Here is a 13839-nt window from a genome sequence, read left to right as displayed (position 1 = left end):
GTACCCATACATGTTCTATAGGCCTTTTAGAAAACATGGAGTTGTTCCTTTGGCAACATATATGCAAATCTACAAGAAAGGTGCTATTGTAGACATTAAGGCAATGGGTGCTGTTCAAAAAGGAATGCCCCACAAATGTTACCATGGCAAAGTCTACAATGTTACCCAGCATGCTGTTGGCATTGTTGTGAACAAACAAGTTAAGGGCAAGATTCTTGCCAAGAGAATTAATGTGCATATTGAGCATATTAAGCATTCTAAGAGCAGAGATAGCTTCCTAAAATGTGTGAATGAAAATGACCAGAAAAAGAAGCCAAAGAGAAAGCTACCTGGGTTCAACTAAAGCGCCAGCCTGCTCCACCCAGAGAAGCACACTCTGTGAGAACCAATGGAAAGGAGCCTGAGCTATTGGAACCTATTCCCTATGAATTCATGGCATGATAGGTGTTAAAAATAAACTAATCTGTGGTCTATAAAAATATATAATAAATAAAAACATGAGAGATATGTACATACAACTCGTTCAGGGCAAAAGCACTTAGTTGCTCAAAAATAAAAAGATAATAGCATTTATTAAAGATTTACTGTACACAGGTACTGTGCTAAGAGCCATGGTACACATTCTGATTTCCTACGCAATATTTATCTCTGCTTTTTTCTTTACAGAGAACTCTAATTTAATTAGGGATAATGGTGCACCTAGCCATTAAAAACACAACTTTCCAGGTTCTTTTGCAGTTGAGGATAGCCACAAGGCCTAGACTTGGCCAGTGAGATACAAATGGAAGTTTAGGTGACATTGTCTGTAGGAAATTTTTTGTTTTTCTAATTATTAATGATAGACTCAGCTAGCAAATATTTTCAATTTGTTCTTTGTCTGTTATTTGCCTTCTCTTTTTCTTTCTGCTGTGACTACAAATGTAATATTTGCAGGCATAGTAACCATTTTGTGACCATGAAACCACAGGTTAAGGTTTGCCAAGCAGAAAAATACAAGGTACCTGCTTTGTTAACACTTGAAGCAGCCTAATTCAATTTTTTAAGCTATTGTTTTACAGACAGCTATACAGGATTATAATAATTGCACATACATTTTCACAGGCTTACCTTAAGTCTTTAAGGTAGATGTCATTATTTTCACTAGGGAGATAAGGACACTGAGGCACACAGAGCTGAGTAGTTTTCCAAAGTTCATTCTTCCAGCAAGTACAGAATTAGGATTTTAAGTCAGACCTAAACGCTAGGGGCTTAGTTCACCAGACAACTGTGCCATTTGGAATCCTGAGAGATTAATTTCAGCTGGAAGTTGGAGTAAGGGAAAATCATGCTAATGTTTGTATAGGAAGTCTACTTAAAGATGAATCCTGAAAAGTGAAGAGGATTTTGACACATGGAGATTGAAGAAGTGAGAAAGAGGACATTCAGGACCGGAAAAAAGCGTTTGCCCATAGTACAACAGTTAAGGGAACTGGATCCCACATGGCCAACCACAGTTTCAATAGCACCTTGACAGCTTAAAAAACTTCAGGGAGTGTGTGTGTTTGCATACCCAAAATGAAAAGAGGGAAAATGGAGGAGAAGGGATTGTGGCACGACCACAACCCAAAAAAGAAAGTTTTCTTGCTTTCTCTCTCTCTCTCTTACTGGGGAGTACATATACCATCTGACAAATTTTAAAAAAGGAAGAAAAAGAAAAGTTAATCTGTTTTATGATCCTACTTTGATGATTTTTTTCTCTTAAAAATAAACTGAAGGTAAAAGTTATAGAAATGCAGTGTACATGAATAATTCAGAAAATCCTTTTGCTTTAAACATTGGCGCCACCTTGTGGATAAAAAAATCCTTAGCATAATAATAGTCTTGAAACAAAAACTTAGATTTATGACCATTTCTCATAGCTAAATCTTATGTTTCATGTTCCATCTGTAAGAATTCTCTTGGAAAGAACATTTTGCAGATGACTTTATGTGTCTTGAATATATGATCAGTTAAAAGTTAATTTATTCTGTCCTGTTCAATTTATTAGATAATTTATAAATACAATATTGTGTTAATTTACCATTTTGGTATACCATGTGAAAACAATTCCAAGGAAATAAAGTGTAAAAAAGAGGGCAAATGTATTTATTTATTCTGGTAAGTGATATTCGACCACATCTACCTTGAAATTGCATGAGCATTTGTACTTGCAGAAATATTTGTGCTCAACTGTACACATATGTATGTATGTTTGGTAAAGTCTTAGTTGTCTGCACTTAACATGCTCAAAGCATTCAGCTTCCTCTATCCACAAACCCAGAAACAAATCATTTATAAGTCTTCGCATGCTAGAAAGGAGGATGATAGCTTTGAAGAACTGAAGATGCAGAATTTTCTGAAGATGCCAACTTTTTCACAGGAAAAAAATATAAAAAAAGATTGCACTGAAACTTTCCGAGGCTGTTAGAGACAATCCCTACTGGCAGCTAAAACAAGCAGCAACATAAAAGTAAGAGGGAAAATGAAGAGAAGAAAAAGAAGACAAAAGTGAGAGTGTGGACGCCTGTTGGTATAGGAGGTTGAACTGCAGAAGGTAGGGCAGGGATGCTTTGGGGTCTGTGTGCCAGCCCTATACTATATACCAGCTCCAGCCTACGTCCCTTTAGAGCTCAGCTCTTGAGGGCTGGGTGCTGACCAAGGCAGCCCACATCATGACGTCTTGTGTAGAATCTTACACCAGATCTCACACTCTTCTTATAAGTGTCTGACCCCATATCGTGCCTGAAGATATTGCTGGGACCAGGATGCCCAGTGTTACTCAGTTTACAGGGTCTTCACTAGAGATGCAAATTCAGCTGTCTACTTTCAGCCTTTCTTGAACTGGTGGCCAGAGGACATATTTGGACAGATTCTTCATGAGTGCCTCCTTTTAAGAGGGTGAATAGACCATCCATGGCTGAGGTTTGATGTAATAGTCATCACCTTCTACTGCCCTTGTGGGTTTTCTGCCTGTTACTTTGTCTCACCACCCAGTGTGACCCTGACTGTAGAGACTGTCCAGTTCTTATCTCTACCAAAATGGGTGCAGAGTCTCAGCATTTGGGCTGGGGGTCAGCTGTAGACCTCTTCTCAGTTATGTGACCATGCCTGCCAAAGGCTGCAGGAGAGATTCCTGGGTTTAGTCTGGGTGATGAGATTATCACCTACCCAGCTGTGCATCTTTCTTGATCTATTGCTATCAAGACATTTTGTTTTGTCCAATTTTGTGCCTCCTCTTGAGCTGTGTTCCTTTAGACTAATGAATGACTAGATGTGCCAGGTCATTCGTGTAGTTTCAACTTCCACTCTCTGTGCTCTCAGCTCTCAGGGGACATCCTTCCCTTTCTGTAGCTGGTCTTTGAGTCACCCTTTCTCCTGTCTGTCCTGCTGTGAGTGCCAGACTACATGTTGATGGGCATAAGTCTCTGGAAGGCCTAAATATAACTGACATAAGATTTGCATCGCTTAAATGCAGTCGCCTTAGTTATGCACTTAAGTGTGTGCGTTTGAGATCTCGTTCTTCCACAGAGGTTATTCTTTTGACCAATTTTTCCAGGCAGATGATTGATAAATTCATCATACTGTAGTCATGAGGAGCTTGTACCTTTGTTTTTACTCTTGCCCTAACACAAATTTTCTGGGGAAATATATGAGAAAAGTTAATTAGCAACGAGTAACAGAGCTGAATTTACAAGACTGTAGTGCAAGTGACTTTGCAAACAGACTCTGTTTCTGTATGCGAGAACCTACTGTCCTGGTAGGATTTCTTTCTCCAAACCTTTCAAAAAACACTTACGGATTTTCTCTGCTAAAGTGTGTGTTAGAAAGTGTATGTATAATGAGAGAAGAAAAAAAAACTGCAGAACAAAAAATAAGAAACAAAGACAAAACAATCCCTGTAAAGGTTTCTCGTGTGCGGATTTCTTAAAGTGAGCCTGCTGGATGTGCAACACATGCTATGGAACACTTGTCTTGTCTTCCTGTGATATCTGTCTTTGTGTTTGGCATTACCGAGCCTTAGAGGTTATCATGAATGCCAGTTGTGTGAAATGAGCGCAACTGACAGGATTTAAAGGCTAAGACTAACCTTTCTAATCCATCTATTCCCTGTTCTCCGCCTTAGGCCATGCCTCTTCTGCAAGGCTCTATGACATCCTGGCTCCTCTGATGGGAGCTGCACTAATTTCCTGGATGTCAGTCAAAGTCTCTCTCCTTAAAGAGCTGTAGCAATTCAGGTTCTCCCTTCCAGGTAGACAGCAAATGAGCTATAAAGAATTTTCAGAATGAGATGAGCGTTGGTATTTTTGCCACACATTCTTAACCTTTTCTTTATTATTCAAAAATATCATTTACAGTCCTTTTTGTCTTTGTTTCATTAATTAATAAAATTAATTAAAATTCTGAATTTAAAATATACGTAGAGATCAATTAATTCTGGTACAATTTTTTTTTTGAGAGATTTTCACTGTAGGGCGTGTGCACTCGCCAGACAGACAGAGAGAGACATAGAGACAGAAAGCGAGAAATCACCCCCCAGGGGGGATGGTCACGCCGCAATCCCTTCTCCTCCATTCTCCTCTCGGGATCTTGGGCACGCACGCACACGCGCCCAGCGTGAGTTTTTAGCCACCGGGTCCGGGACACGAACCGCGGTCGACTACGTGGGAGTCCAGCGACATAGCCATTACGCTAACTGCTGATTCCCAATTCTGGTACAATTTTGAAGATAGAGCCAACAGGCATGGCTGATAGATCGAAGGTAGGGGTGAGGAATGAAGAAAACAAAGAGAGTCAAGAATGACTCCAAGCTTTTAGCTTAAATAACTGGTAGTCAAGGTTGGCCAGGATGGTGGGATTAAGGTAGAGGCAGGTTTGGTGGTTGGTGGGAAGGTCCAAGAGTTCAGTGTGGGGCATGTTCAGCTTGTGCTGCCATTAGACATCCACTCAGTGATGCACAGTCAGCAGCTGAGTATATGAATCAGGAGGTTGGGACTAGAGAAGCACATTCAAGTGTCATCAGTTCAGAGGTGGTTTTAAAGCCATGGGATTACAGGAGATCAAACACTAAGTAAGTGGAGAAAGGAGAGAAAGGTCCGAGGACTGAGCTCTAGCCATCTCCAAAGCTTAGAGATTGGGAAGGAGATAGGGAGAAAGTGGCCAATGACATAAAGACCAAAATAAGAGCTGCAATAGCATATTTGCATGCTGATGAGTTTATCCTCCAGTAAATAGTACATTCAATAATACAAGAATGAAAGGGGGGAGGAGGGGTTGGGATCCAGAGCACAAGTGGAGGGTTGAAGGAAGCAAAATGTAGATGGTTATAAGTAATTGGGTTGGTAGTTTTGATTCTGGGAGCCTTCAGAAGATCACAAGGTGAAAACAAGGAGGCACAGGGGAGTTGGAGGCATATGGAGAAAGGAATGTGCATGAGGCAGTGGAGTTGATGAGTGGATACCTCAGGGTTGCTTATGCTACCCTGTAACTCACAAACACCCAGGGGTCTTGTTAAAACACTGGTTGCCTCACACTGAAAGTTCCTTTTTAAAAATTTTTTATTATTAAAAATTTGTGGGTCTATGATAGCGAACACGCATGCACTCAGGTGCGCATACATGTACAAGACAGAAAACACCCTCAATAGGGTCTCTATACGCCATACTCCTTCTTCCCTTTGGCTCCTCTGCATCTTGGACTCCATGAGCCTAGAATGTTTTCAAGTCAACCTGGGCATTCAAACTGCAGATAGTCATGTGACTTCCAGCACTGTAATCCAGTCCACCACTCTAGACTACACCATCAAGTTGGGCTGCCCCACACTGAAAGTTTCTGATTCAGTAGGCCTGGGAAATGCCCAAGAGTTTGCAGTTTTCACAAGTTCCCAAGTGATGCTGTTGCTGGTGGTCAGAGGCTAGACCATGGGAACCACTGGTTGGGGAAATGGATTAGAATGGATGGCCAGGGTGGCATTGAAGGACTCCTTGAGCCTGGCGGACATGCAGGTCAGGTAAATTTGGTCAGCACAGGTGTGTGTCTTCCTTCAGCTCTTTTTTTAGCAGCTCAAGAGCTGGCGGCAACAGGCAGATGGTGGAACTTCAATTGCAGAAAGAGTAGAATTGATGTCATCAGGATACTTGGCGGTCCCTGTGATGTCTTTGCATTCTGAAAATGTATTTGTACATCCTTTATTTTAAGTAGTAAGTGATAGAGAATCTGAGATTAAGAAGGAGGACAATGAACGTTTGTGGTTGAAGTTACTGTTCTAGGACTTAGAAGTAAAATAGAATAATGTCCACCTTTGGTCTCATATGGCAAGGAGAAACATCAGTCCCTTTTCCCAAAATACCTGTTAACTGTGTTATTTCTCTGACCTACTAAAGAGCAAAATTCAGCACTATACTTTGAACAACGAAAACTCAGTTCTTTTGTATTTTAAAACATACATCACAAACTGGATTTAAGAAGGTTATACTATTCTTTGACATTATTTAAATCCTCCAACAAAAAATAAGTGGTTAGTTGTAGAGAGCTTTACACATAGAAAATTAATATTGGGCTGTGGGGAAGGAGAGAATTCAGCTGTTAAGAGTGAGGGCCACACAGTCAGAATAGAAGCAGAAAGAACTGACTTCCATCATAAGGAACAGTAGTAATCCAGAGAGAGCAAGGAAGGCAGCATTCTAAATATAGTATGGTAGTCTTATATATTTTTAAATATAACTGATAGTTTTCTTTTTACTAAAAAACAAAACAGATTTTGCTGGAGCCGGGCGTGATCCAGGATGTGTTAGCAGCTGGCAGTCACCTACAGCTGTTGGAGCTTCTCAATTTATGTTCCCACTATCTCATCCAGGTAAGTGAGCTTGCATCCTGCTCATATGCCCTTCTATTCCTTTCCTCTTCAGTCATAAGCTGTCGCCACCAGTTGAAGCCAGATGACAAGAAACATGGTGGGGAGGGAGATGTGGCCTGTGGTAGTAAAACTTCTCCAGGACACAAGCCAAGAGGCTCAGAGAAGAGCAGCTACAGCTGCCTGTCTTGTCACAGAGGTGGATGTTAGCCCACTCTCCCTACAGACCCTGGGGCCTCAACCAGCCTCAGACAGCAGATTAATTCAACAGTCATGCACAGGCTTCCCTGTGGAACCCCGGGGAGATGATTCCAAAAAGGGTCATCGTCTGAAGTAATGTTGCCTGAACAGAAATAACAAATGCAAGAAAAGTCAAATAGTCATTGAAGATTTCACTAGCAGTACCAAATTCGTCATAAAGTCATATGTAATTAATTACCCTGTGAATTTCCTAGGCCATAAATGCTAGAGAAGGAATGAGCAATCTGTGCATTCGTATCTTGATTTGCTGGCTGAATCAGGAAATATTCCATGAGAGGAAGGAAGAGAAAAAAAGCTTGCATACACCAAGTTCCTACTGCATAGTCACAGATATTTCACATTTGTCCGGTCTTCACAACTCTGCACATTTTTATAGATGAAAAATTCCAAATTCAAACTGTATCCAATTTGTTTGAGACAGGATAGCTGTTGAGTGGTAGGTCTTTCTCATTCCAAGGACCACTTTTCTCCTCAGATGTTGAGTATAAAGTAAGGAACACCAGAGGCAGATCACATAGCTTCGAGGCTTTTTGATCGTACAGAGAATTACCAGTTAATTTCCTAGTTTAGGATCCTTTCACTTCCCCCACTGGTGTAACTTTCACTTGCATTTATCGTAGCATTATAACAATAGTGAAAATTAATTTTAAAAGAATAAACCCACACAGTTTAATCCTACGATCTTTGTATAAATGGCATGGTATTAGTGAGCAGAAAAATCCTATTTGTTTTCCTGTCCAGTTATTTTCTTTTCCATCCTCATCGTTTTCTCAATTTTAAATATGCCCTTTATCGTTGACCTCTGTTACCTACTAGATAGTTTGCAAAGCTCTTTCTCATATAGCATCTTATTTCATCTTCCCCGCAACCTTGGGAAATAGGGACCAGTACTTCTCAGGGAGACAGTGTGAGGAATATCAACCATGTTCACCTAAGGAGCAATTCAAATACAGTATATGAAATTTTCATCATTACCGTGGTGCATTTAATCTAACAGTAAATGTTTAACTATTTTTATCTTATTTTCCTTTCTTTTCCCCTCAATATTGTTGGGTGTTATGGGAAAGCCATTTTTAATCCCTTTCTGCCGGTAGTAAATGGGAATCACAGAGAAAGGTTATGAGACTGCAGAAGTGCGTGTTTGACTTGTGAAATTGAAATTACTTTTATTTGACATTTCTACATCAAATATTACATTTTGAGCATTAAGCATCATCACCTGATCCATTTTTTCAATGCAGATAATAATCAGTGATGCATGTTGACAAAAGATTGGATACAGTATTAATTATCCTGCTGCATATTATAAATAGTGTACATATATAGGTGTGTGTGTGTGTGTGTGTGTGTGTGTGTGTGTGCTTATGTCTAGACCTACGTTTTTCTATTAGTGAGAATTCCAGATGAGCATTATTAAGTTCATGGCTATTTTCCCCTATCCCACCAGGTAAATTTGTTGAAATACTAAATCACTTGCGTATGTTGGAATTTAACTTTACATGTTATTACTTTGCTGAGATAGAAGTGTAGCTTGTGTAGAGATATCTTCTGTAGAAAGTTATCCAGGCTTCTTTAACAGTGGTTAAAACTTTCACTGTCCTTTCACAAACACGCTTTCATTTCATTCTCTCATGTAGCTTTACTTTTTACCTGTGCTTATTACAAGATGTCAAGCTTGTAAGAAAACTCAAGACTATCTGAGAACCAAAACCATGTATATGTATAAATCTTCTTTACTCTAGTCTTTTTAAAATAATGGGCCGTGTGTGTGTGTGTGCTTATGTCTAGACCTACGTTTTTCTATTAGTGAGAATTCCAGATGAGCATTATTAAGTTCATGGCTATTTTCCCCTATCCCACCAGGTAAATTTGTTGAAATACTAAATCACTTGCGTATGTTGGAATTTAACTTTACATGTTATTACTTTGCTGAGATAGAAGTGTAGCTTGTGTAGAGATATCTTCTGTAGAAAGTTATCCAGGCTTCTTTAACAGTGGTTAAAACTTTCACTGTCCTTTCACAAACACGCTTTCATTTCATTCTCTCATGTAGCTTTACTTTTTACCTGTGCTTATTACAAGATGTCAAGCTTGTAAGAAAACTCAAGACTATCTGAGAACCAAAACCATGTATATGTATAAATCTTCTTTACTCTAGTCTTTTTAAAATAATGGGCCAGCAGGTGGCATAATGGTTAAGTTGCTGGATCCCACGTGGGTAACTGCAGTTTGAATCCTGGACCTGAAGCTTGAAAATCATGCCAGATGCCTGGGTGTACATGCCCAAAATCCCAAGAGGAGAATGGAGCAGAAGGGATTGTGGTATGGCTATCGAACTTGGGATGTGAACTTTTACTCTCTCTGTCTCTGTCTTTCTCTCTGGTGGACACACATGCCATATGGCAAAAATCTAAAAAAAAGATTTTAAAAGTAAATAAATAAATAAATACCCTGCTTATCTCTCTCTCTTTTTTAAAGAATTATTTTATTTAACATTATGTATCCATTTATTTATTTATTTTAATTTGACGAGGGAGAGAGAGAGAGAGAAAGTGAGAAAGCAAGTCACCAAGTCCAGGACTTGAACCACTGTCAGCCATGTGGGAATCCAGTGCCCTTAGCCACCACACCAACAGGGGTGGCTTCTCTTTAAGAATTACAAAATCACCAGACTGACTCAGTGGCTTTTATAGTTTGACAGAGTTTTATAACTATACCTGTTTGCAGTTTTTTGGCAATATTTCTCATTTGATTTTTAACTTTATATGGGACCATTTTATTGAGCATATAATTTTCTGTTAAAATTAAAAATCTCCAGTGCTTAAAATGTACCTAGAAATGGTGCCCCATCAACTAATGTTAATATAGTCTCCATTCTTACTTGATTCTTTGTTTAACTAGGAGTTTTTGAAACCATTCTCCTCACTATGCTGTCTAGTATTATTTCGTTTTTAAATTTCCATTGTTTCTTTTTTTCCCCTCTCTATCATAGGTATGAAGAATAGATAGACCTCCACTCAAACAAACAAACAAACAAATAAATAAAAATAAGTAGCATATCCTAGGAGAATCCCTTGGTGGAAGCTCTCTGAGCCTCCTAGCCATCAGCTACTGTCGGCCTGAAGCACTTCCGCACATGGGTTCGTGCTGCTACCGCCCCCAGGGAAGTGGATGTCTCATGGTCACCAGATGGGTTCCCTTCTCTTGCTTTTCTTTGGCAGGCTACAGAGGGCAAGGACCTCAACCACTGGAGAGATACCCCTCTCTGTGTCAATGAAGGACAGCTACTGATTTAGTCCCCCTAGGCTGTGAGGCCCCCACATGTTTGTGGGAAAGGGAGATCCCAGATGAACCAGATACTAATTGTTGGGGGTGGACAGTGGCTACAGTAGCTCATGACCTCATATGAATGATTTCCAGACAACTCCTCAAGTTTGCATCCTTCCGTCATTCCCTTGGCAGTGAAATTCTATAGGGTTCTATTCTAGGTAGTCTCTTTAAAAAGTTTATGGAAAATGTGCATTGTGAAAACAAACATGTATTTTGGATTTTTTTAGACCTAAATAAACTTGTACTTCAGTTAAATTTTGCAAGAATTTTATTTAATTCCCTCATGTATTTTTAATTAATTGATTTTTTGCTATATGGCATGTGTACTTGCTGGAGAGACAGAAAGAAACAGATACAGAAAATGAGAGATCACCTCCCACCCCAGGGGAGTGGCCATGCCACAATCCCTTCTCCATTCTCCTCTTAGGATTTTGGGCATGCACACACATGTGCTTGGCATGAGTTTTCAAGCCACCAGTCCAGAACTTGAACCACAGTCTACCATGTAGGAGGCTAGCACCCTAAACACCACACCACCTGCTGGCTCCACTCATATATTATTAATAGCCATGACCTGTCAGATTTTTATCTGCTGTTTAAGACCCAAACCCAAATAAAATGTGATTGTTTCTCTCTAATTTCTTCCTCTTGTTCTACTTCCTCATCCATTGTGCTCATTTAAAAATGTCATTAGAAAGGGCAATTACTGTCTTTAAATCAGGTCCAGTAAAATATATGAATTTTCTTGTTTTACAGAGTATATATATTTATATATATTTTGTTCACTATTTTAAATCTTGTAAATGAAACCCCAGGAGACTACTTTCAGGAGTAATGGGTTATGGATATAGAAATTCCAGTGTATATAATCATTGGTTTTCTGAGTTCCTCATATAAACAGTACAATCTTTTTAAATTCAGTTTGGTTACAAAACCCTGATTTTTACCAAGTCTTTTAGTCAGACTGTTGAACATTTCCACTTAATATCACACAGTCAATTCAAACTTTATAGGTAAAAACCTGCCTTTTAGATAGTACCAATGATCTGCTAGTTGTCTAGAAATTTGAATGTAGTCTTACACACCTTCCTTACCACAATATCTAGTCAGTCACCAAATTAGGTCAATTCTGCTTCGGAAATATGTCTCACATCAAATCTTCTTTCCCATCTATAAATCTATAATGATATTACCTTTTTTCTTTTTAAAAATGTACTATAGGGCATGTGTACTTGCACGACGAGAGAGAGTGAAAGATATAGATATATATATATATAGAGAGAGAGAGAGAGGGAGGGAGAGAATGCATGCTTCCAATGGGGATGGCTGCAGTGCAATCCTTTCTCTAATATTCTCTCAGGAGTTTGGACATGCACACACATGTGCCCAGCATGTTTTTCAAACAGTCTAGTCCAGGACTTGAACTGCACTGTTAGCAATGTGAGTTCTAGCCTCTTTAACCATCATGCCACCATCTGCCCAGTAGTGTATTTCCTTAGGTTCTCAACCATTCTAGCTCATAGGTTACAATAATCCTCATAGTCTTGTTTCTCGTCTCTGACCTATGCCAAACAGCAGCGTGCAGATCATCATTATCTTTTCTTGGGGCGGTAACCAAGATTTATTGAGGACGATCAGTCCTGAGTCCTTTGCAAGGACCCCCATTTCCACTCTGCTAAGTAAATCCTTAAGGCAGGTGGGTGTTGATTTCTTTTTATGGATGACACACTTAAAGTCTGAACTAGGATATTGACTTGGTTTGGAAACAGCCAGCCTGATGACCATGTAGGTTTGTTATTTCTCCTTCAGAACTCCTTGGCCTCATTTAAGGCTAGTCCTGTTGCTCTCCAGCATCACCTCCAGCCATAGTGCTTTTGCTAGCCCTGCTCTATTTTGGACCCTAATGCACACCTTTCATATTGGGACTCTAGTGGGGAAGACTAGGTGGTGGAGAAGCTCAGTGGCAGGTAGAATCAAATCGTTTAGTTGCCTTTAGGCTATACCAAGGGGCAGGAGTGGGGAAATATCTCTCTTTGTCTTTCTCTTTCCTCTGCTGTTATGCAGTGTCATAAGATTGTGGCTGTTGGCCTCTGGACTTTGGGTTACTTTCCCTGAAAGTGCCGCATCACAAGTCACATGCTGTTTTGAAGATGCCTTTTTTATTTTTTGTAGTGAGCTTTCAAAAGAAAAAAAAGTTTGTAACAGTTCCCCCAAACAGTATACTCTATTGTTTGATTAATAAGTGTTTTTCTGTTCATCAAGTATCACAGCTTTTATGATGAAATGTAATTTATATGTATTAATAACAATGTACCACCAGGCAGACTTTCTGAATGAAACTTAAAGTAGTATATATACAAATTCTCTTTCATGGGAATATACTTCCAGTATCTAATCCTTGGCAGCAGGTGGCAGTGTGAATCCACCAGAACTCAGTAGTTAATTTAAAGCAAAAAATCAGAAAAAATGAAAAGAAAAATTATTTATTTTGCTACATATTAGTCTTCTGACCTAATCAGTAAAAAAGTCATTATTCACACCACACTGGGCAATATGCATTGTAATTTTTAACAAATAATAGGAAACTGTTAATGTGTTCACAGGAAATACAGTTTTGTCTTGGGTTGCTGTGGTCATTTATCTCCGCACTTTGTGAAATCACTCATTTGTTCTAATTTGAATGTAAATGACTCTAAGGTTTTACAAATAAGGTGACAGACTCACATAAATGTAATTGCAGGGTTCATCTCCCTCTTTTTATATATCACTCATTAGGTTATGAATTAAATACATCGTATTAAACCAGGGGCATGTCCAATGATGATATTGTAATGGCAAATTACTCCATGCTATTAGAGGTGTATTTTTTATTCATGGACATTAATTTGTCATTAAGCGGCATTAGTTTAGCACTTTTATGTGAAAGACGTGACCTGCAAGTGGAGACGTGCTGCTGGGGTGTGAGGAAAGGAACGCAAGGCCATAGGTAAAGCATTTTATCACAGTAAGGGAAACGGAGAGGGGGTTGTTCCATTTTGTTTTCTTCTTTTATGGTCATGATAGATCATCTCTCCAGATGGAAGGTGTTGTTCTGTTTACATTTGTGCACATTTGCATCAAAAGCTCAAATTCTTATTTATCATAAAGAAGCTAAGAAGGACCTTAGAGGGAACCGGACGTAGGAGGTGGCCTCCTGCCCTGATTCCTCTCCTCTGTGACCGATGCTTATTCAGCATCCCTGTCTTCACTTAGTTATATACGCAATGAGCTACACAGTGAGAATTAGTCAGTTTCTCTCTTCAGTGAAGGTTCCGGGGATTAAAGAACATCATTCTCAATGAGGATGTCAGGGAGGAGAATTCTGGATAACCTACCCCCCC

The 13839-nt window shown here is 39.4% G+C and overlaps 1 protein-coding gene across 2 annotated transcripts in view; it reads left to right on the top strand.

The window, feature by feature from the left end:
* Nucleotides 1-13839, top strand: part of KLHL32 (kelch like family member 32) — a 244098-nt gene that overhangs the window by 146277 nt on the left and 83982 nt on the right. For both annotated transcript variants that reach the window (XM_006156098.2, XM_027774801.1), the window contains exon 5: nucleotides 6773-6871. In XM_006156098.2, the coding sequence (XP_006156160.1) occupies nucleotides 6773-6871 (99 nt within the window). The remainder of the gene's footprint in view (nucleotides 1-6772; nucleotides 6872-13839) is intronic.

The sequence above is a fragment of the Tupaia chinensis genome, unplaced genomic scaffold (genome assembly GCF_000334495.1).
Source record: "Tupaia chinensis unplaced genomic scaffold, TupChi_1.0 Scaffold000478_3, whole genome shotgun sequence".
Lineage (NCBI taxonomy): Eukaryota > Metazoa > Chordata > Mammalia > Scandentia > Tupaiidae > Tupaia > Tupaia belangeri.
The sequence above is the reverse complement of the archived record's forward strand: the minus strand, read 5'-3'. Positions and strand labels throughout refer to the sequence as shown.